The 25,566-nt window shown below is 35.3% G+C and overlaps 1 protein-coding gene across 6 annotated transcripts in view; it reads right to left on the bottom strand.

Moving 5' to 3' along the window:
• RPS6KA5 (ribosomal protein S6 kinase A5) overlaps positions 1-25,566 on the bottom strand; it is a 147,573-nt gene that overhangs the window by 81,722 nt on the left and 40,285 nt on the right. For all 6 annotated transcript variants that reach the window (XM_069465225.1, XM_069465223.1, XM_069465222.1 and 3 more), the window contains exon 2: positions 14,332-14,403. In XM_069465225.1, the coding sequence (XP_069321326.1) occupies positions 14,332-14,403 (72 nt within the window). The remainder of the gene's footprint in view (positions 1-14,331; positions 14,404-25,566) is intronic.

The raw sequence follows: 25,566 nt of genomic DNA on the forward strand, positions 1-25,566 counted from the left end.
TGGGATGTTAATGCATATGGTCAAATAATATGCAATCATCCTCCTTGCCATGTGATGATATCCAAAAGTTTCCCAATAATATGAATTAAAGACCACACACCCTGCCAATACAATTATGTCCACCTATCAGAAAATTTCCTGGAAATGCAGCTCACAATCTTTTGTTTTTACTTTTATAGTTGCCATGATTAATGCTAAGGCACAGTACTTCTATCACATGGTTAGTGCCAGCAGGTGCTTATGTCAACAAAATTCAAGGAGTGCCTTACAACACTGCAAACAACAAATATTTCAGACAAGGGTCTTACTTCTGAGAAGGCTGCAGCTGCGTAACTAAAACATAGTTGTCTCCAGTTTTCTTTTTGAAGCACCCATAGGGCTGCTTAGCACATCGCCAAGGGCAAAGAAAACACATTCACTATTGGAGAGACAGTGAAGAAGCTACCTTACATGGTTAAACTGGTTTATAGCTCAAAGCAGAGGGAGAAAGCGAAGTAGTCCTTCTATTGAATAATGTCACCCACTCCAGAACCACCTATATGTTTTTCAGTATTTCAAGAGAGGCCATTTGAAAATGGAAGTGGTGGCACATTATTTTCTTTTAGTTTGCAACTAGATGAGTAACTGCCTCTAAGTGCAGCAAACTCCTGCCTTTCACTCATTATGTATGCACTGACATTATTAATCTTTTTTTTAAAAGACTCTTTTAGAAACTGCAAAGGCTACTGATGGTGAAAACACTTTTGGCCAAAAAAGATAAACAACAGTACTTCTTGTTCTCATGGAGTCCCTAAGATGGATGCTTGGCAGGATTTGCTGCTTATATGAAAACATGAGCTGCATGTCTTAGTAGGACTCTAACTTCTGCTTCAACACGTAACGGCATCAAATGCTCGCTAGCATAGAACTCTGTCCACTGCTATGAATCTTATCAGTATACATCAGAGCCAAGGCCTTTTCAAGATATTCTGTCAAGAAACGTGAGCAAAAGAGAGCATGAAGTTCACTGGTTTTCCAGAGGACTAGTCTTGCAGCACTTGACTAAACCTGACATAGAAGTAGTTCCACTTATTTTGAGATTGAGGGAAAGTACATTCTAAGAACAAATGACAGGAATGATTACTTCCTGACTTAGCTTGGCAGACATCAGAGACCATTTGCATGAGGTAAATCTTTCAATTCAAGGCCCTACCGACACCATTTTGGATGCTGCTGAAAACCAGTGTGCTTTTTTTAGCCAAGCAGCCATTTCAGAAAAGAAAATTGGATCCAAACAACAATGTAAACTTTTCCAAAGCTGGAGAAAGACTTCTATAGGTTGGAGGAACACTGTAGATATCTTATAAAGGTTACTTCCACTCAAACTGAAATGTGGATTCATAATTCTATTCTACCTGATGTAGACAGAACAATGTTGACCAACCTTGTTAATAATGATTTAAGTGGCTTTGATAATACAGGAAATAATGCAAAATGAACCAAAGGAAGTATCGTGGAGAAATTTCTGGTTCCTTGGAGTAGGTCTCTTCTCAGCTTGCTTTTCTAAATGTAGGACTCTTATTCCATTTGCCACAATTATCATTATGAATCAGGTTTTTAAGACTTGTTGCCATAATAAAAAAGTTAAAAATGACTGACAGTTTTAAAACAAGAAGACATTCATGCTGCCATGTCAAAAACCACTGCACAATTTCACATTCTTTTTTAAGCCAAGCAAAAGCAGTCTTCTTGCTGAAATTTACCTTGAGCATAATTAAACTGATCTTTTCACTTTATTTATAAAATTTGAATTTATTAAAAATGTTCAGGAAATAGTCTTTAATGTTCACATTAAAATGCAAATGAGGTTAATGTATTAAAAATATTTTTACGGTCTGTCTGTAAAAGCAATCAATTTTCAATGTAATATAATCAAATGCATGCAAAATATCACAAGTGTATGCGTTTACATGCATTATTCTGGAGGAAGTAGCCTGGAGCCCTAAAAGGTTAAGAGCAATTGTTCAGAGGCCTCTGATTTACGTCCTTCCTTGTGGTGTTTTCAACTTAGACATGTTGCTCTCACTAGAACCCAAATGGCTAAACCACTGTGAGACCAACATTTTCTGTCATTCAAACTTTATTAATGCAGCTTAAAACTACATACATTCTATATACTGTTTACTAGCCATGCCACACTTTGGGTTCATAAAAACTTATAAACTATTATACTTAAGCTAATGCTTAAAAAAAAAAAAACAGCAGAAACTCTCTAAGTGACTTCTACTTAGCCAACTCTCAAGACTAACTGATACCCCCTTTCCCTCTGTAAACACCCCACCGACTGCCCATGACTAGGTCACCCATGTGCTTCTGCCTCTATGCAGTTCCACACCAGTCACTGACATTTGTTGCCTTCTGTGTTTATGCTTGTTGTATATGTTATTCTTATATAATTTCATTACATATTACATAAACCACTGAAATATGAATATGAAAGAACAGAGAAAAATGAGGTTGAATGCTTTGAAAAGACTAGATAAAAGCAAGATGCATTTTTTAAAAAAAGGAACTGCTAGAAAATTAGGTGTGAGTGAAACAATTATAAAAGGCTAGGGGGAAAAACTGTGAAAATCTAAAAGGATTTGGTACTCAGATTACTGTAAATGTGTCTGGTTCTCACTTTAAAGAATCTGAAACTGTTAATTTACATGATGCATTTAATTGTGATTGTGCAAAATATGCCACTGTTTATAAATCTATTCTCAAAGAGTCCTGTGACTACATCCAAAGATTGGCAAGTGAATGTATATTTATACATTTTAAGTAAAAAAAAAAATGTTCAAATATATGTATATCTCCTCTTTTAGTGATTCCCACTTGAACCAACATTTTTTGGTTGACAAGTACCAATTGTCATATTAGAGAGTTTCTAATAACTGAAGGATCATATTAATCACTGCTGAAATTCATCCTTCCAGATTATTAGAAACGTGTGAAATGGTGACTTGAGCATCAACCATCTAGCTATGCCTCCCAGTGTGCTTCCATCCTCAATCTGGTAAGTATGCCTTTCATGCCATCACCTAAATTCTTGATAAAAATACAACCCTCTGGCTTAAAACATCTGATTTCCCATAGCTCTTATGATAAAGAGCATCTTTAACACAACTTCAAGCTTCTAAATTATCTGGCTTCTATCTAACTCTCTCTACCTTCCCACCATTCTCATTTAGCTAACTCCTTCAGAACTCAAATCAATAATCCTTTCCTGACTTCTCAGACTAGAAAAACCCCTCTCATTTAAGGTTCTCATAACCCCATGTGTTTCTCTATCATAGAAATCATCAGAAATGTAATTTATTTGTGTGACTGTATCATTAGCAGACAACTCTGAAGCTGGCAGGTCATAGAAAATCAAATAATCCTCAATCCATTTAAAAAAAATGAACAAACAAGCAAGTACATAAGACCAAAGAAAGAGCTCTGTAATGTACTGCAAAATAGCCTTCTCTCAGTTGACAATATCAACCTGAAGTTGAAGCTGGGTCTTTAGCAAAATAATCTAGCAATTCAGATCCATATTACAGAGCCACAATTGGCCAACTCTTTCCCTTTTAGGAAGAAGCAATGAACTTGAATGAAGTAATCTCTTTTAATTTTGGTATTAAATCTGACTCCTGGCTACATTCCCTGGTGAAAGTGAACTCAGGAAACCTAGCTGCCACCATTTTAGAACAGGAAAATATCTTAACATAATGACATCTATACATGGCCACTGCTTTGTAATCTGCCACAACTACGTAAGAACTAATTACGATGCCTAGCCATATCCCTCCCTCATATATAATTTAACTTGGGGAAAGATTCCCATCTTTCCACACATGATATGTACTGCACACTAACTCCCAGCTCCAACAATCAATCCACCTGTGCATCCCCACCTTCTTCCCCTGAAGAACCTCATTCACCCTAAGAAAACAGTGCCAGAAATGGAACTGAACAAGAAACATACTCGTGGAACTCTTAAGTTTCACTTGTCCTGCCTTGGAAAGCTGATCTGGTTAATAGGCAGCCAAATGTACACAGTAAGTAATACCAGGGTGGTATGTATCAATGCCCCAGTAAAACCATCATCATTGAAGGATTCTCAGAGAAGCAGCTTCATTTTAGCATTACCGCAGCACAGTCTGTACACAAAAAGCAAACATTCAGAGTTCAACATGAAAGTGACTGGCTATAATTTTGTACTTCTAAAGGCTCATCTGAAACATCTGACTGGATCTCAGAATCAAAAAGAATCTTACTGTCTATCCCAGTAAATTCTCTAAAATCTATTCTGTTTGAAGACAGATCAACAGAAAGCACCTCACTGGGACTATAACAGTAGCTAAGTTCTACTTAGAAGGATGTCAGTAAAGTGAGGTTTACTCTTGTGTGTGTCACTTTTTAAAGAGACTACATTTTAAAAAAAGAATTACGCCTTTTTGAGAATCTGTTTCTTTTGTCAAAGATGCTAATATTTTCATATTATTTAATTCCCATAATATAGGAGCCATATGATAATTTCAGTGCTTGTTTTTTTTGTGACAGAGTCTCGCTTTGTTGCCCAGGCTAGAGTGAGTGCCGTGGCGTCAGCCTAGCTCACAGCAACCTCAAACTCCTGGGCTTAAGCAATCCTACTGCCTCAGCCTCCCGAGTAGCTGGGACTACAGGCATGCGCCACCATGCCCGGCTAATTTTTTCTATATATATTTTAGTTGGCCAGATAATTTCTTTCTATTTTTAGTAGAGACAGGGTCTCGCTCTTGCTCAGGCTGGTCTCGAACTCCTGACCTTGAGCAATCCACCCGCCTCGGCATCCCAGAGTGCTAAGATTACAGGCGTGAGCCACCGCGCCCAGCCTAGTGCTTGTTAAAAGTCTCTGCAGAGTAGTGTTTTTTTCAAACTGTGGGCTGTGACCCATTAGTGGATGATGGTATTAATCCAGTGGGTTCAATTAGCATTTTAAAAAACTGATATAGAACCGGATATACTAAAAGTATTTCATGAAGCTTTTTTTTCTTCTTTACAAACACATGAAAATATGTGTATGTATATATGAATGTAAGCAAATCTGAGTAAACTGGAGGGAAAGGAGGAACAGTATAGAACAATTGTAAAAAACAGACTTTAGTGACTGCCAGATTGCCTGGGTTTGAATCTTAGATATGCTCTTTACTAACAGTGTGACCTTGGGCAAAATATTTAACATATCTCTGTCTCAATTCCCTCATTAGGGATAGTAACAGTTCCTATAATCATATGGTTTGGGGATTAAATACATTAATATAAAAATCTGGAATAGGGCTTGGCAGTTAACAAACACTGTATAAACATTAGTGAAAAAAGTGTGTGTGTGTGTCTACACATATACATAAATACTTACACTAAGTTGCAATATAAAAATGCACCTATTTCTTGCCATGGTTGATAATTTTAAAAGCTTGAAAGCTACTGTTCTAAATGAACTTATACAGCACCCTTATTTAAAAAATAAATTATATAGGTCAAAGAATTTTCCCTTTTGCTTTACCTCTTAGTAACCTCAGAGTTAAATTTAAGACTGCCAGATGTCTAACAACTATTTCCCTCTCCTTTAATCTGGCTTTTGTTCTGTTTTTATTTATTCTCTCTTTTAGCTCTTTAAGGTTACTTTTTAAAAAATTTTTGTTATCTTTGAAAGCCCCTTAAAAACAGGCAAACTTCAAAACACATTTAAAATAAAATGCATCTGATTTTACATATTTATCAAACAAGCAATGATTCTTAAATTCCTTTATACAACAGATATCTCAATTGCACACTATACTTCAAATATTTTTTTAAAAATCTACAAAACAAAGTATTTCAATATAATTTTAAAGTAAAAATGGAGAATTTGAGGAATTTAATATAACTATTTTTTAAGTTAGCTATTGTTGGCAGGATTTGTGAAATCAAAAAAACAAAATTTCTAAGATTAAAAAGCTTAGGCTGAATAAAAATAGCTTACTCTTCAAACATTAAAGAAAAGCTATGAACCCAAAATATGTTTGCTTAAATAAACTGATGTAAAAGCATATGAAATCACAAGCAGTAATTTTTCTGAGGTAAGTCATTTGTTTTAGGCATAAACATGTATATTCTTTTTAGGTAAGAAATACACAATAAAAGTGCCGCTATTCTAGATTTAATTCTATTTTAGTTTTTAAATTAATCAGAGCCATTACTCACTTGCTTAACCATTTTAGTGGTCAAGAACAGTTGTACAGCAGAATCAGAGGCACAAATCACAACATTTTTTCATGGATGGTGAAGCTCCAGAAAAAAGACTTACTAGGTAAAAGGTTGAAAGTAAAAATAGTTAAGGAACTAATTACATATAGATTCCATTTATATATACTGCATTAGCTGGACTAATTGTATAATAATCTTTCTCCTAGCACTTCTTGAGTTTCAGAGAAAGCCCTGAGACTCTACATGCATTAAACCAGCTTGTTACTGCATGCATGGATGTAGCTGTGGCTAACTCCTGACTGTCTTCATACGGATGATCCATGTGATTCATAGGCCATTTCTTACCCCTGGTCCCAAATGACTTGAAAAACCAGAGAGTTCTGGTCCATCTGGAAAGAAGAAAAAGCTGCAAAAGGAAACTATGTCCTACTGCAAAGTCTAAACTTGGAGATAACTATCCATGGATTTGGTTACAAGAGAATCTTACTAAAAAATAAGAACAGCAAAACAAGAATCAAGGAAGACTAAGAAGCATATTCACAAATAAGTCTCTATTTATATCTCCACAAACAAGCTGTTTCCCTAACTAAATGGTTATGTCTTAACTGCTGGAGTTAATGACCATCTGTAGTGGATGCTGATGGTGCCCTGCCAGATCCCCTTGCAGGCTGGGATATCTACAGTCCAGCTGCTGAGTATTGGCTGCTAATGGCCCACAGCTGCCCCCTTCTCTGGAGAAAGGCCTAAGGTGGGCAGGAGTCACCTCCCCTGGGAAGTTACGTGCCACCATTTCCTACTCCACCCCCACTCAAACAGCCCACGGCCAATGACTAACATGGGCATAGAAAGCCTACCTCCTCGCCCTTGCTCCAAAACTTCCCATTAGTTCAGGCTGAATCTATACCCAGCTTAGACCACATGCTTGCTTAGACTCTTCCCCTGCCCATTCTGCTTCCCTCACTCTCTTTCTCCCAAAAGCACTCCTGCAATAAATCACATGTGCCCAAATCCCTGTCCTGGGCTGTGCTTTGAGCTAACATGACCTAATACAGCATCAGTGATAAATCAAATTACATTTACAACAGAGAGACAATGTCAATCAACACCTTCATATGGAATCATCTTTTAATTATGGCATAAAACAACACAAACATTTGACCTCTAAGATTTACATAAACAACACAGGCTTACACTGAAGCAGAAGGTATGATGGATACACACAGAAGCAAAAGTATAAATTTTTGAATGACAATTTTGACAATTTAATGAATACATGCTTTTAAAGGTACTATTTTAATAGGGATACTTTCCAAACATTTAAAATAATAAAGTGACAAATGATGACTAAGTCATCATACTTTTAAAAACTTTCTTTTACATGACTCAACCAAAGTTTTTTTCGTCGCTATCATGTCACACAAAAAGTAGCAGTATCTTTATGTTGTCTGGTGCAATTTCCAGCACCCCCTAGTGGCAAACTACCCCAGAAAAAATAGACATATGTCTTATTTAATAAATGAAATGTGTTTCTGAAAATCTGCTGTAAAAAAAGTCTTACAAAACAAGACTATCCCATCAGGGAGATTTTCATATTGTCTGGGACCAATCAGTAAAGAAATAGCGCAAACTACATTTCAACATGGCACTTAAGGCTGGGGTAAAAAGCCCAAAGATTTATCCAGTCTCTACTGGATAAATCAGTATTTCCATAGAACAACTTGCAAGATCGGCTACTAATTAGATGATTGAAAAAAGAAAAGAAAGAAAGAAAAGAAATCTATACGATAAGGAAAAAGTGAACTTCTTGAGAGGGCACGAGGGACCAAGGTAGGCACAAATGGTTACTGCTCATTAGACACAGCTGTAGGAAAGGCACTTTGACTTTTTCTACACTTTGCCAGCACTCACTCCAAGGTTTGATGAATCCAGAAATAATTCTACATTACATGAAGACCAGATCTGTATTATTCAATTTGTGAGGTTACATGTAATATATACTTTTAAATACTTACTACACCAACCCCAGCACCCAGCACAGTGCCTGCCTCTCAGTAAATACATGTGAATGAATGAATCCCAACAGCAATGGGAATGAACTTAAAAGTTTTAAATAGAAAAGTGACATGATCAAATTTGTATTTCAGAGAGATCACTTTGGCTGTGGTGTGGAAATGTATTAGCAAGGACCAGCCTGAAACTAGGAAGACCTTTGGTGGTGGTTGTTCTCCTGTTGCAGGACATATTTTAGGCTTTACGATAAAATATTCATTAAGAAATGACATTCACTTATGTATCAAGCTAATCTGAGAGCACGGTAATACATAATATTAGCTCTTTTAGAAGCTGAGCTACGTCCCTTTTTAGCTTCCACAATAATAGCTAAAACTTATATTGCATTTATTATGTGTCAGGCAATCCAAACACTTTATTACTCATATGATGTATATTTTAGTATAAGACTGTTAACCTATAATACACTGAGGTTGTTCAGAACCTAAGATGTTTGAATAGTCAAGAGAAGAAAATTAAGAGATAAATATAATCTTTTCATTTGATATGTTATTTTTTAAGGTAATATACAAATCAAGTTCTTATAAATGCTAATAAAATTTCAACTACCAACATTTCATTTATGAGATATTTTTTCATTTGCTAAATTTTTATTATTAGAAATATCATTCTAGTTGAAATTACTCCCAGAGATGCTAACAAAGTGAGTGACTATATAAAATAACTCATAATCTCTCCTTTTGAGTTAAGTCCTAATAATTTTGTTTTTCCTAGTTAGGGTACAGCTTTACAATGGTATTCCCTGTTAAATAAATAACTACAACTGATGGCTATTTAGCAATTGGCAATTCATATCTATTATCTCATTATTTTTATAACAACATTGTGAGATAGGTATGATTAACTTATGCCAAAAGGGACTTGTGCTCAGAGTTCGTATGATTTACTCAAGAAATTCAAGTAAGCAATGATAGTATCAAGATTCAAACCTGAGTTTTTCTAAGTCATTCTTTATACCCACACACTCCACACCAGGTGAAAGCACCAAAACTGGAAGGGTAAATTAACTTGGCTATACCTGCTACGGTTACGTGGCAAAATTTTTCTTTTTTCTTTTCTGTCATGCTAAGAAAAGACCACATCACATCTCCAAAGTGCATGACCATGTATGAGGACTAAAGAAAATTCAGAGAATACTAAAGTCCTTTGGCTGAGACTTTCATGCTCCACTTCATTATCAGAATTACTAATAATGCATATAAACAGGTGCATTTAAAGACTTTCTTCTCCTATACTTGAAGAGATATCTCGAAGAAAGCAAAATTGTCAAAAGAAAGGCAGCAGAAAAGGAAAAATTTTTACAAATAAAAATAGAATTATTATTCCCAAAAATAATCCAAAATTTCATCATGAAACAAAATAATTCTAAAAGATGAACCAAAGATATTTCCTGGACTTTGGAGTAACAATCTCAAGAATAATGCTAGAGATAACGGCATAAATGATATGCTTTTTAGATCATTATAATACTTCATACTGCTATGGGAAGGGGAAGGGCAACAGGGTTGGAAAAAATATAGATGGATGATCTTAAAAGCCTATAATCTAGGAGAAAGATAGCAGATGTGAAGCAAAGTTCCAAGAACAACTCATTGCTATGTTCTCTATGAAGGGCTCTCAGTGCAACAATTCAGGGAATGAAGCAATGTGGGCAGGACAGCTGGAAAAGAGAAGGAGCACTACAGCTGGGGGAACAAGATAAGGCAGGGCTTCAGAGGGTGGGAAAGTACACATAATTGTAGGGGAGTAAAAGAAAATAAACTGGACTAGAAAGTAGGCAGAGTATCAGGGTTACTTGGAAAAAAAGACGGGAAACTAAAAACAAGGCAAGAATTTGGACTTGAATAATGAACTGGGGGAAAAGGTACTGTAATGTTCTTAAACAGGAGCATTGCACAATAATGTTTTATTTTAATAAGGCTGCATATTATTTATAATAGAATATAGTATTACAATGCATAAAATGGAGGAGAGAGCCTGCAGAAATGCAGCCCAGTTAAGACATCCTTTGCAACAATCCATATATAAGGTAAAATGAGCAATGGCACCTAGGAACAAAAACAAAAAGGTAAATTCAAGGGTTATTTTGAAGGAAAAATTATAGAACTTTGTAAGAAACTAGAAATGAAGAGGCCAAAATAGAGAAGAATCAAAAATTATTTCAACGTTTCTAGCTTAGGAAACTGATCAATAAATTAGTGATAAACCAAAGGAAACAAGATCACTCAAAAGAGAAACAAATCAATACTCTGAGTAAAAGAGAATTTTTATGATTATATGCATTTAAGTATGAGAACAAAGAGTAAATCTTTCATATTCAAATATTCCACAAAGTCTTCAAGATATCTGAATAGCATTTTTTCTAGTTCAAATATATAAATTAATTCATCAAAAGAGTTTTCAGTTTCATTTTCAAAGAAAACCTTACATGACATATAAAGACATCTGATGAGGCTTTTCTATTATTCTCAGTAGTGCTGAAAAAAATTATCTTAAAAAGGTAATGAAACTGAAAGATTAGTGGTGAAATTTTTGAATAAAAATTGAGATTTTATTATATTCATAATAAAAGTTTCCACCTACTCCATTTAGTCATCAAAAATGTGATTTTTAAATGCAGAAGTACCTACAATGACATTTTTTAGTTATTCCATCTTCTCATAAGAGCACTATACTGTCAGCTGACAATAGACCCTTTATAGGACAGTGAACAGCATGAAATGGAAATGCAAAACTTTGCAGAATTGTCTTAAAGGCATGTGATCAAACCACTCAAAGCTCAGGTAGACAATGAATCAAAGAACATATACACAACATTTGATTTTATAAATTTGATATTAAAAATTTCACATACAGGAAACAAGTTGATACTTTTCCTTCCTCATACTGTCCAAGTGATTTTTTTGTAATCAAAGTTATACTAGCCTCATACGATGACTTGGGGAAAATAATTCTTTTTCTATTATCTGAAAGAGTCTGTAGAAGATTAGAATTATCTATGCCTTGAACGTTTGGCAGAACTCATTCTTAAAACTGTACCCAGTATCTTCCTAGTGGGAAGATTTTTACTTACTGACCAATTTCTTTATGATTCCTTTTTCAGCCAGTTTGGTATTATACACATTACAAGATTCCTATGCTTGTTAAACTTTGAAGAACCCTACCTCGGAAGGCTAACTCCTATCACCTCCCAAATTATATGCTATTTTATCCAATTTTTCAGTTTTCTTTTCTTAACCCCACAAATGAGGCACCACGAATACAGCTTCACACAGTCAGTGCTACTTAGATTTTGTTTGCTCACCAATTCTTTTTGTACCTCAGAAATTCTCCAGGGATCATTTTCCTTCTCCCTAAAACTACATCCTTTAAAAAGGCTTTTAGTGAGGACCTAGTGGCAGAAACCACACTTTAGTTTTGTATGTCTGAAAATGTGTATTTTGCCCACACTTCTGGAAACAGTTTTGCTGAGTATACAATTATAGATTAACAGTTATTTTCTCTGGGCATTTTGAAGATTGTATTCCACTCTCCTACAGCTTCCATTTTTGCTGCTGAAAAGTTAACTGTTTAATCGTTGTTCCTTTATAAGCATGTCTTTTCTCTGAGGCTACTTTTCAGGAATTTATCTGTCTCTTCTGTTCATCAGTTTCTCTCTAATGAATCTACATAAAATTTTTGTTTTTACTTGTCTGCTTGGGATTTGCTGTGTTTCCAATATCTGCAAATTCATACATTTAATTAATTCTAGTAAATTCTCAGCTATTATGCCTTTGAATAGTGACTTTGCCCATTCTATGAGCTCCTTCTGGAACTCTAATTAGACAAATCTATTCTCTATGTCTTAATCTCTCCATTATATGTGCCATTTTTTTTCCTCCATTCCATAGTCTACATAATTTTCTTCAAATCTGTAGTGAGCTTGGGAAGTAATAGCTAAAGGGTTGAGGGTAGAGAAAATGTTACAAAATTGATTGTAGTGATAGCTGTGCAATTTTTTGAATATACTAAAACCATTGAATTGTATACTTTAAATCGGTGAACTATATGGTATGTGAGTTACATCTCAATAAAGCTATTACCAAAAAAATGAAGACAAACAGATAATATAAAAACAATTTATGATATAAACTAACCTTAAAAAGCTGTTGACCAGATGTCACAAACACTATTTTTAAGGGAATTGCATTACCATCAAACTGTAACCCTCTTTCCCCTTTGGGTAGACAATGCCTTTGAAATGGGAAATGAAGGTAGGAATAAAGGATATTATTTTGATATTTTGAAAGCATGACTTCTTAGGGACAGGGTAGGCTGGAGCTAGTTTTAAAAAAATACATCTTTACAAATGATCGGAAGGTGAAAATGCCCAATAAAATCTCCAAATTGACAATTACACCAAATTCCTTCTGATAAAAAAATGCTCAGTAGATGGGAATAAACTATTCATTGGGATTATTCATTGGTAGCTGCAAAGGTTGAGTCTATATGACATGCTAAACTACTCAAGGAGGTTATGAAGACCTAGTATGGCAAGGCCCCAGGCATGAAGGCTCATTATTAAAAGACCTAAAGACAACTTACAAACATGAATTTAAACATAGTATGAGGCCAGGGCAGTGGCTGGGATTGATCAGCAAATCCAGGAGAAAGGATTTTTTTCTTGCTAAAAGGTTTGGCATTTTGGAAGATATGGGTAGATACCCTTATATAGACACATACAATCTATCTTGTCAGGGGCCAGAACTCTAAGAAAGCACAGAGGCCCCTGAAAGCATGAAGCTAAACTGTAGTGGGGAAGAAAAACGGCCTGTCTTCTGAGGCTCTGCCTCCCCTTCCAAGAAAAAGAGCCCTACGCCTGCCGACGATAGAAAAAAAGAGTTAAAAGTCTCCTGGTACGTTTACGTGAAGGAAAATGAGAGTAGCCAGTCCTTAGAACAGTGGTGACTGCAGAGCAACACGTTCTAGGGGGAGAGCTCAAGAGGAAAGGTACACACCTGACAAGACCAGCTACATAACTGGCAGGGTCCAGTGCACAATGAAAATGGGGGTACCTTATTCATGATTTATTAAGAATTTCAGAACAGTTGATAGCAGAGCATTACACCAAACAGGGGGCTCTTCTAAGTGTGGGGATGTCTATAACTGCATGGGTCATATTCCCCTGAAGCCGGCCCTAACTCCTGAGCAGCAAGAGCAGTGGTAGCAAAAATTCAGAAGGCACAGGAAAGTACAGCAGAAAATCAAGACCATCTAAAATCCCACCACCCAGAGACCACCACTGTTATCATCTGGTGTATATACCAAAGATTTTTGCACATACATATATACATGTAAACATTTATTTATATAATTTTTTATATCATGGAAATGGTACACTGTACATTCTCTTCTGCAGAATAACACTATTTGGATGATGGTCACACCTATAACCATGACTCAACCATGACAAAAGTTATCCATGTAACCAAGAACATTTGTACCCCTTAATATTACAAAATAAAAAATGTTTAAAAACCTTATTAAGTTTAAAAATGCTAGTAAATATAGATCATTTCAATCCTATCATATAGATTATAGACCATATAGGTCCATGTTGCATTTAACTCAAACCTCTATTGCTGGGTTTTGAGTTTTTCATTATTACAAATTATATACACTGAATATCAATAGAGTTGAGTAAAGATTCAATAAGTCAATCAATACAAAGCACTTCACAGAGCACTTGGCATATAACAAGCACTCCATAAATATTGGTCAGTTTAATATTGTGTCCCGTGTAAAGGTTGAACTAATTTATATTCCCAGGAGCAAGGTAAAAGAGATTGATTTCCCTAAATCCTTGCCAATTCTTTCAATTTTTGCCTTCTATGAATGGTCTGTTCGTCTTCTTTGACAGTTCTCCTATTGGATTCCTCATGCTTTTTAAAATTTTAATTAATTTGTGTATTAGGGCTATCAATCTTTTGTCATAGGAAAAACAAGTATTTTTTTTTCCCTTAAAAAAAAATTAGCAAGACTTACCTCCCGTTCCTAGGACCTTCAGGAGCTCAAAATTTTCAATCCCCACCTTCTCTGCATGTCCTGTTAAATTAGCTGAAAAAGAAAGAGAAAAAAAGAAATAATTAAGGGGATCAGCAATAGAAGGAGGCCCTGGGGGCCTCTGCGGTTCCAGCAACCTTCTATTTCTGGACTTGGGTAGCTAAACCAGGGTTCACTTTATAATTACTCGTTGAATGGTACAGCTATGTTTTGTGCAATTTTTTGTTCATTATATATTACAATACAGCCTTTTTTTAAGAATTGAGGATCTAGATATCATTTGTACCAAAGGTTACATTAACATAAATTTAAGTGTTAATAGACTCTCTATTGACCGATATAATCTAAAAATAAAAAAAATTATAATATGTAGACAGATAGGTAGTGGAAAGAAAACTGGACAGGGTTAGAAGACATATTAATTTATTCAACAAATATTTACTGAGTGTTAACTAAATGCCATCCCCAAGTTCCAGGCTGGGTTCTAGTTCCACTTCTGCCACTAAGTACTGGACATGATTTAGTTTGCATTAGTCACTTGAACACCCTGTGTATCCATTCCCTTATCTCTGAAATGAAAGCATTGGTCTCAATTAACTCTAAGACCCCTGCCAGCCGTAAAACTCTAGTACTATATTTAAAAATATAAACTCTTCAAAAATGTATTCTGTCCTAAATAAACAAAATTAGGATATCTTATAAACGAGCATTTTCCAAAGTATTGTCCTTGAATTCTAGTCCCATTCTTTGAGATATTAAATGGTGTTATATTTGGGGAAAAGGTGGGGAGTAGAGTGCTCTGGTAGAATAAATTCAGAAATGGTTGGCTTAAACAAAGTTAAATGGTTTCTTCACTACTGAATCTCACAGATCCTGTATTATGAAAATATGCATGTGGATCTTCAAGACTGAGATACTACATCTGTCTACCCACAAAATTATTATGGTAATCTATTACTATTATGTGAACTAGCATTCTGTAGAAGTAGTAAAAAGGGCTTGATCCAAATTCTAGTTATACCACTTAAAAGCTGTGTGACAAATTATTTAACTTCTCTGTGTCTCAGTTCCCAATAATATAAAATAGGGATGACAAAAATACCCATCCTCAAAGCATCCTGGTGTCTGTAATTAACTTTGAAATGCATTAAAAAAATAAGATAGACTGATGAATAAATCTATAGATGTGAATAGATATGTCATAAAGCAAATACAGCAAAATGTTAATTGCAGAATCTAGAAAGTGAGTATAAGAGTATTTGACATAGAATTCTTTAAAATTATCTGTATATTTGAAAAAGTCCATAATAAAATGACAGAAAAATAATACCTACCTCATAGGGGTTGATAAGGATTAAATGAGTTAAATTTATACAGTGCTTGCTATGTGCCAGAGTAGGCATTATTATAACTGTTTGTAAATAAATTAATGCTTTGGGATGACAACATCTAGAAAATCAGACCCAACTAAGAATTTATGGGATTAAAAATTTTGAGGAATAAGTAATATCAATGTCTTTCCAAAGTTTAATTAAACATACCAGAGCTAACTGTTTTCCTTTGATTCAGAGTCTCACTCTGTCACTTCAGGTAGAGTGTGGTGGCATCATCATAGCTCATTGCAACCTAAAACTTCTAGGCTCCAGTCATCCTCCTGCCTCAGCCTCCCAAGTAGCTGAGTCTACAGGCATGCCACCACACCTGGCTAATTTTTGTATTTTTTGTAGAGACGGGGGTCTCTCTCTTGCTCAGGCTGGTCTCGAACTCCTGGCCTCAAGCGATCCTCCCACCTTGGCCTCTCAGTGTGTTAGGATTACAGGCGTGAGCCATCGTACCTGGCCGGAGCTAACTTCTTATCACCTGGAAAATTTTTTAAATTGTGGTCAAATTACATAAAATTTACCATCTTAACCATTTTTAAGTGTATAGTACAGTATTGTTAACTATATGCACATTGCTATACAACAGATCTAGAACTTTTTTATCTTGAAAACAAACTCTATATCCACTGGACAACAACTTCCCTTTTTCCCTTTCCTCTAGCCCTAGGAACCACCATTTCTACTTTCTGTTCTTAAGAGTTTGATTATTAATTAATGCATCATTTTATAGTGGGAACAAATCAACGTACACAGCCCAGCCTATAGTTCACAGTGACATCACTACAGATCTAAAATGGGTATCAAAAACATACGTAGTATCTTAAACACACAATAGTGTATCTTCCCATAATATGTCAAGCAGATTATATTAAAAGCCAAGCTCTCCAGAGACAATCACTTTTGAAATAATGATTTGGCTCTCTTCTATTTGAATGTTAAATTCTATTATTAAAAAAAAGCTTAAGCCATTATTAAAAATCATGTATTAAAAATAATTATTTCTGGTTCTCACTATTAGGAGTTATTTTTATTTACTGAAGTATGTGAAGGTCTGGCTTTCCAAAAGCATTGTCTATATACTATATTTTCCCCTAACTTTATTTGCTACTAGAGTAAGAAGATAAGGAACTATCTTTTGATACACAGAATTACTTTCATAGGAAATTAAAAGAGGTTACAAATTAATTACATTTTGTTTTATAAAGTAGGCTATCCAGGAATCCCTAGTCATTCACAAAGATCTTTCAGATGATCTGTGAAGGGCTGTTTTTGTTCATAGTCTACTGTCTCTTTTATTTATGATATAAATTAATACTTTGCCTGCTAGAGGAGCTCAAGGTTTCTCCAACCTCATATCCCTGGGGGAAAAAGAAATGACAGGGCTCAAGATGAAGGACACCAATGCCTTTTGTACTCAGGGATGAAGGATTCCAGGTGATGAGAAGTTAGCTCTGGTATCTTCAAGTTATGTCCTCTTTAGTTTCTAGATTGTTCCCAGGCAAGGCAGTATTTAGGAAAGGTTCTTCGCTCTCCTATACTTCAAGTACTGGGTCCTAGGAAAACTCAAGAATGCTGAGCTTTGGCTTACACCTGTAATCCTGGCACTCTGGGAGGCGGAGACGGGCGGATAGTTTCAGCTCAGGAGTTCGAGACTAGCCTGAGCAAGAGCGAGACCCCCGTCTCTACTAAAAAAATAGAAAGAAATTATCTGGACAACTAAAAATAGATAGAAAAAATTAGCCGGGCATGGTGGCACATGCCTGTAGTCCCAGCTACTTGGGAGGCTGAGGCAGGAGGATTGCTTGAGCCCAGGAGTTTGAGGTTGCTGTGAGCTAGGCTGACGCCACGGCACTCTACCCGGGGGAATCTTAGCCTTTTCTTGCTTAAGAACAGTAAGATTCCAGTAAACAAGCTGAAGGGGTATCTGCTTATGGCAAAGGAACAAGTAAATCTTAACCAGGTCCAGGTGGTCCAGCCCAGCTGACTAAGGTCAAGGCTTCAGTTTGGGGTACAGGACCAAAGATCAAGGACCAATGATGTACTCCTTTATTTTGTCTTCACTGTCATAATCTCACTTGGGGATCAAGCAGTCATAACTACAAGAAGGAAGGATACAGAGATCTTAATCCTAGCCACAGTCCTCAAAGCTATTATCTGGGATTGTCAGATAACATTCCTTTGGTGCATGTCCTTCTAGCTTGAAGTTATGAAAAATATTAACTTTTTTATTTAACACAATTAATTACAATTTCACGAGTGTCGTAACAAAAACAATACTGTTCCCCATTTAACACCTACTCTAATTTTATTTTTTGTTTTGTTTTTTAAGTGATAAATAGAAGCAGAGTTCATGGGTCAATTTTGTTCTCAAAGGAAAAATTAACCGAAGAAATTTGAGCACCAAAAACCTACAGTGAACATATTTTTAAGATTTACTGAGGTTTATTTACATGAGGTTTATTTATATGAGATTTATTTACATACAATAAAATTCACTCATTTAAATGAATAGTTTGATGAATTTGAGTAATCATGTACAGTCATGAAACCTTACCACAAGCAAGATATAAACAGTTCCATCACCCTGAGAAGTTTCTGGATGTCCTTTTGAAGCCAATCACTTATTAGGCAACCAATAACATAATGCCAGTCATTATAGTTTTAACTTTTAGAATTTCATATAAATGAAATAATATAATACGTAGTTTCTTTGCATTCAACTTCATTCTTTTAGCCTTACCTCTCTGAGTTTCATCCAGGTTTCTGTGTACATTTTACTACTTTGTTCTTATTTACTGCTGAGCTATATTCCACAGTACAGATAATGATACAATTTGCTTTTCTATTCACTAGTTGATGGACTGTGTTGAATGGATTTATGCTGTGCAGTTTGGGACTATTATGAAGTATTTGTGTGGATGTATGTTTTCATTTTCTTGGGTAAATACCTAGGAGTGGGGTTGCTGCACAATATGGTACATGGGTGTCTACCTTTACAAGATATTACCATACTGTTTATTAAAGTGGCTGTACTATTTTGCATCCATCAATAATAAATGAGAGTTCCAGTTGCTCCACATCCTCCTGAAGACATGGTAATATCAGACATTTTAGCTTTGGCCATTCTAGTGGGTGTGAAGTAGTATCTTATTGTAGCTTTAATTCACATTTTCTTGATGGCAAGTAATGTTGAGCATTGTTTCATGAGCTTATGGGCCATTCATGTATCTTCTTTTGTGAATTATCTATTAAAATCTTTTGTCCATGGTTTGTAAAGTTGTTTGTCTTCTTAACTATTGCAGGAGCTCTTTATATATCTGAATAAAAGCACAAGTTTTGCAAATACATTCTCCAGTTCTATAGCTCACCTTTAATTTTCTTAATTGTATCCTTTTAAAAGCAAATTTAATAAATTTTTGGTGAAGTCCATTTCATATTTTTTCTTTTATATGTTTTGTGGAACCTATTTAAGAAATCCTTGCCTAACCCAATTTCACAAAGATATTCTCTTATGTTTTCTTCTGGAATCTTAATAGTTTTAGCTCAAATTAAGTCTATGATCTTTTTAAGTTAATTTTCTTACATGGTGTAAGGTAAAAATCACGGTTCATTTTTTTCCTCAGATATCCAGTTGTTCCAGTACCATTTAACAACAACAACAATAAAACCCTATCTTTTCACCATTAAATTATGTTGGCTCCTTTGTCAAAAATCAATTGACCACATAAACATGGGTCTATTTCAGGACTCCCTAGTCTGTTCTAGTGGGTCTACATCTAGCCTTATGCCAGTATGTCTTGATTATCTTAAGTCCTCCACTCCTAAACTTCTTTTTCAAGACTGTCTTCTGTTTTCATACACATTTTAGAATCAGGTTTTCAAATGCTTCCCAAAAAAGCCTGCTAGGATTTTGACTGTAGTATCAATTAACATTTTAATATAATTATTAAAATGGTTGGGTTTGGACATAGCATTTTATTATTTGCTTTTAAATTGTCTTTTCTGGTTTTTGTTCCCATGTTCTTTCCTCACTTTTTAAAAAAATCACTTGAATGCTTTTTAGAATTCCATTTTAATTTTCACATTGGTATTTTAGCTCTACTTTTTTGCAACATTTTTGTTGTTGTTGCTCTAGGGATTGCAATGTGTATCTCTGTTCAAAGTCCTCTTATAGTTAATACTATACCACTCACATAAAATATATTAATAGAAATCTTGCAACCATTCTTTATGGTATGGTTACTGTTATATATTTTGTGGGGTTTATAACATCTTCTACATATGTTATCAACTTCACAAGACAGTAAGTTTTGTTTATATGATATGATTATAAGAAAATTAATTAAAAAAACAGAAGGAAGAGAGGAGAGGTAAGAGGTTGCTGACTTTTGCGTTTCTCCAGATAGTTATCATATTTGATGATCTTTCTTTTCTAGAGATCTAAAATTCCATTTGGTATTAATTCTACTCAACCTTGAAGAACTTCTTCCTTTGACATTTCTTATAGCACTGGTGATAAATTCTCAGTTTTCTTTTGTCTGAAAAAGTCTTTATTCTACCTTCACTTAAAATTTTTTGTGGAGATATATAATTCACATACCATAAAATTCGCCCTTTTAAAATGTACAATTCAGTATTTTTAGTATATTCATAGGGTTGTGTTATCCCACTATTTAATTCCAGAATCACTTTAATTATTGAAAGATATTAATTTTTTTTTTTTGATACAGAAGTCTGGAATGACAGGTTCTTTTCTTTTCGTCTAGCACTTTTAAAATGTTCTTCCATGCTCTCTTGGCCACCAGTTTGTGAGGTGGAGTCAGTCATTAAGTGGGGTCATTGCTCCTCTGAAATGCATCATTTTTCTCTTACTGCTTTTTATCTTCGGTGTTCAACAATTTCACCATGTTATGTCTTGATGTGGATTTTTTGGGGTTCATTCTGCCTGGTATTCATTGAGTATCTCATATCAGTAAATTTCTGTTTTCCATCAAATTTAAGAAACTTTTGCCTTTTCAAATATTTTTTCTAGCTCATTCTCTCTCTCTCCTCTCCTTCTAAGATTCCAATTACATGCATGTTGGATAGTTTGGTATCGGCTAAGAGATCCCTGAGATTTTGTTCATTTTTTGCCATTATATCTCCACTGCTTTTGACATTAACTTCTATTGCTCTATATTCAAGTTTACTTAGGTTTCCTTCAGATATCTTTATTCAACTGTTAAATCCATCCAGTGAATTTTTTTATTTCAAATATTCTATTTTTCATTTCTAGAACTTCCATTTGGTTCTCTTTCATAGTTTCTATTTATCTGATATTTCCTACTTTTATCATTCACTGAGAGTATGTTGTTTTATTTCATTGGGGATATTGTAACAGTGGCTTTAAAATTCTTGTCTGCGATTATATTTCCAACATATCATTCACCTCAAGGTAGGACTCAGCTGATTTTCTTTCCTCCTGCTATATGTGCCATTTTCTTGATTCTTCACTGAAATTATATATGTTAATTAGTGAAGAGTCTAGATAATCTTTCTCCAGTGAGTTGTTTCTTTTGTTTTAGCAGGCAAGTATCTTGGCTTGGCTTGGCTTACAAACTCTGTTCCTTGGGAGGCAGCTCCGGTCCCAGTTCAGATTTTTCATCTTTAGCTGAGCTATTGTGAGTCTGTTACACTCACGCTTAGTTCAGCGGTTAGCCAGAGAGGTGGGTACACACAATTTGAGGACACTCCACTACCACTACCACCCACTTCTCCTTCATGGATTCCTCCCACTATCTTCAGTGATCAGGGTTCCCTGGTTTCAGTTTTCTAGTTTTCCTGGCTGGAGAGTCTACTGTTTTTCCACTAGAATCCCAACAATGTGGACTGCACTTACCCTGAAGCTAAAATCAGTGAAAAGGCAAAGTCATTTCTTATAGCTTCCTTCCTTCCTCCCCTTCTCCAACTGTGTCTGCTTCTGTTTATTCTCTAGTGCCTTCAGATAGTTGCTTTTTGTATTAAGTCCAGGTTTTATAGTTGTTTTCTGAAAAGGAATACTCCAGTGGATCTTATTCTGACATTACAAGAAGCAAAAGTTTTTCTACAGTCAACATTATGCAGTAATAGTTTCTACTTTAACTTCAACTATTGCCTTCACAAGTTAATCTAAAAGAGTAAAATAAAATTTAAAAAGGATATGATATAGGCCCATCTAAGAGATCTTGAACTTAATATCCATATGATTCTTTCTTGTACCTTACATCTTTTAGGCAAAGTATATGATCGCATATGAAAGCAAATCAATAGGAAGCATTATCATATTTAGGCATGGGAAAGTATTAATTACAAAGATTTTTTTCACTGTGTTAATGACAAAACACATAAAAGCAAATGATAAATATACTAAATAGAATCCTAAGCAATGACAAACACACATTCAAGCATGTGAGTCTAGGTTTCTAAATAGTTCTCATTTCTATGCTATTATTTTGTCATTATGATTAAAGCCTTTGAGCATGAAAGTCTAAAAATAAACTACATTTCTCTTAATTAAATTGTTAACCTAAGAACAAGAGCTCAAACTGCTCAGTAACAATACTAACATTTATTAGAACACTTAAAATATTTAAACATTTTATTTCACCCTAGAGATGAAATAAACATCAGCCAATTGCGGAAATTTTCTGCATGTGTGAGTCATTCACATGCCTTAGTAAAGCCCAAAATATGTTGATCAGATGATGTGGAGCTACCTGCATGCCTGGGACCAGACTACCAGAAATAGGCCTGTACTCTGAGAGATATTTAGAATTGTACATTGTCCTTCTTCATGCCCAAAAGCAGGCGGTACTTTATTATGGTTGTAGGAAAAAAAGAACTTTTGCTCCTTTTCCTATGCCAGGCATGCATAGGAAACTCCCTTTCTAGTTCTCCCCAAAGGTGAGAGAGGTTACTAATCTAATTATTCATGAGTCCAAAACTCCAAATGGGCACAGTTAGTAGGTAGTGTCACTGTGTTAAAGGAAGATCAGCCTCTACAGCCACAAAGCCTCTATGGGGTTTTTTGCCTCATATTTCTGGCACAGTCTGACTCCCTGGGGCTGAATAGCCATTCTTTTGCACTTCTTCCTTCAATATATATAGTAGCTAACTAAGCAGATTCAGGGGTTCTCTTAGGACCTGGTGCTATGGTCTGAATGTTTGTGTCCCCCTAAAATTCATATCTAGAAATCTCAATCTCCAATGCGATGGTATTAAGAGATGGGGCGTTTGGGAGGTAATTAGGTCCTGAAGGTAGAGCCCTCATGATGGGATGAGTGCCGTTATAAGAAATGACAGAAGAAAGCATGATTCCTCTCTCTCTGTCTCTCTCTCCTTTCTGTCATGTTAGGACACAAAAAGAAGACTGCCACCTGCAAACCAGGAAGCTGGTCCTCCACAGACAACAGAGCTGCCAGCACCTCGACCTTGGACTTCCCAGCCTCCAGAACCATGAGAAATAAATTGTTTAAGCCACCCAGAATACGGTGTCTTTGTTATGAAAACCTGAAACTACTAAGACATTTGGCGTTCACTCACTAGTTTGTTCTCCTTTCTAATCTTCTAAACTACACACCTGAACATGCTGGTCCCAACATTATGATTAGATGGGTTTGGGAAGGAAGTGGGAGGGAAGTGGGAGGCCTCACTTAGGGCTTAAGTCTAAACTACTTGCACCAGTGAAGCAAGAGTTCTACAATGGTGTGTTGGAATTTGCACAGATCTTATTAAAGTGGTATTCTGATTCCCACCAGCTACTGCTCCTTGCAGACAGATCTCTCATGACCCCTGAGGGAAAAGTGAGACTAGCAGAGCAGGGTTTGGGCATTTCAGGATTTCTGGTTGTAATACCATAATGGCACCAAAGCTTTACCTTTAGCCTCTAAATCCTATCTAAAAGTATTAACTTCTTTCCACAGAAACAATGCCTTATGAAACTCTTCACAAATATACAAAATAATGAAAAATATAAACAAACTTTAAAAAGAACAGAACTAGTAAGCTGGTATACAGCAGTATGACTACATCAGTTGCTCATTTCTTGCTCTACTCTGCTGCCCACATAAGAATTGTTAAATATTAGTAAAGTTAGACTAAAACAAGAAATATTTTAAATCTTTTCAAGGTCTACTTCAGGCTTATCTCTATTGTTAATCAGCTTAGTCTCCTCTCATCAAAAGCACTTGGAGGTTTTTTTTCCACATTAATGCCTAAGTTTAATCATTTAGAAAAGAAACGTATGAACAGTTTTAATGCTTTCACAAAGCAATTTTAAACAGTTTTTTTCTTATAAAATATTAGAAATTATCCCACTGAAAATCCTGCATTTAATTAGTGTTGTTACCCCATAATGCATACTCCATGGTTAGAAACTCACCTTTTCCCCCCCTTCAAAGACAGTCTCCCTCTGTCACTTAGGCTAGAGTGCAGTGGTATCATCATATCTCATTGCAAACTCAAACTCCTGGGCTCAAGTGATCCTCCTACCTCAGCCTCCCTAGTAGCTGGGACTACAGGCACCTGCCACCACCCCTGGCTAATTTTTTTAAATTTCTTTTTCTGGTAGAGATGGGGTCTCACTCCCTTGCTCAGGCTGGTCTCAAACTCCTGGCCTCAAGCAATCCTCCCACTTCGGCCTCCCCGAGTGCTAGGATTACAGGAACTAATCCTTTTATTAGAAATCAATTGATTTTTTAAAATGTCACAACTCAAATGAACTCAATATTTAAATAATTCATTTAAAAAACCATTTGAAAGAACAGTTCTTAAAGGAAAAATTTTATATTATATAATAGGTATAAAATTATTATTTTTATACTATGGTTGGATTCTTTTAGCTCCTCCTTATAATAAATAAATATTAATATGGTTATGTGCAGCATGGGAAAATAAAACTAATGTAACTTTTTCCAATTTCTTATTGTGGTAAAATACATATAAAACGTAACACCTTAATCATTTTTAAGTATACATATCAGTGTTATTAAAAGCATTCAAAATGTGCAACCATCACCACCATCTCTCTCTATAACTCTTTTCATCTTGTAAAAGCACAACTCTATATCCATTAAACAATAACTCCATTCCTTCCCCCAACCCCAATCCCCTAGTAACCAATACTTTTACTTTCTCTGTCTACAATTTTGACTACTCTAAGTATCTCATATAAATGGAATCATACAGTAGTTGCCTTTTGGGGGCTAGCTTACTTCACTTAGCATAATGTCCTAATTTTCATCCATGTTATTGCATATGTCAGAATTTCCTTCCTTTTTGAGGTGGAAAAATATTCCATTGTATGTATATACTACATTTTATTTATCCATTCATCTGCCAATGGATACTTGGATTGCTTCTATGTTATAGCTATTGTGAATAATGCTGCTATGAAAAAAGGGTTTTACCTTGAGACCCGGCTTTCAATTCCTATGGGACTATAACAAGAAGTAGATTTGCTTGGTCAAACGGTAATTCTATTTTTAATCTTTTGAGGCTCCACGCTGTTTTTCCTAGAGGCTGTACGTTATGTTCCTACCAACAGTGCACAAAGGTTCCAATTTCTCCACATCCCGGCCAACACTTGCTGTTTTCTGCTTTTTTTGATAGTAGCCATCCTAATGGGTGTGAGGTAATGACTGGTATAATCTTAAAAGCAGTAAACTTAAGGCAAAAGGATAATTGCATTTTCCCTAAGATTTAAATAACTTTGTTGTTGTTTTTATTATAAAATAAACCAGGTTCACTGTTTTTTAAAGAAAATAAGCAGTATAGATAGGGCTAAAATAGGCCTTGATCATCTCCCATAATCTCATCA

Source organism: Eulemur rufifrons, chromosome 2, assembly GCF_041146395.1.
Source record: "Eulemur rufifrons isolate Redbay chromosome 2, OSU_ERuf_1, whole genome shotgun sequence".
Taxonomy (NCBI): Eukaryota; Metazoa; Chordata; class Mammalia; order Primates; family Lemuridae; genus Eulemur; species Eulemur rufifrons.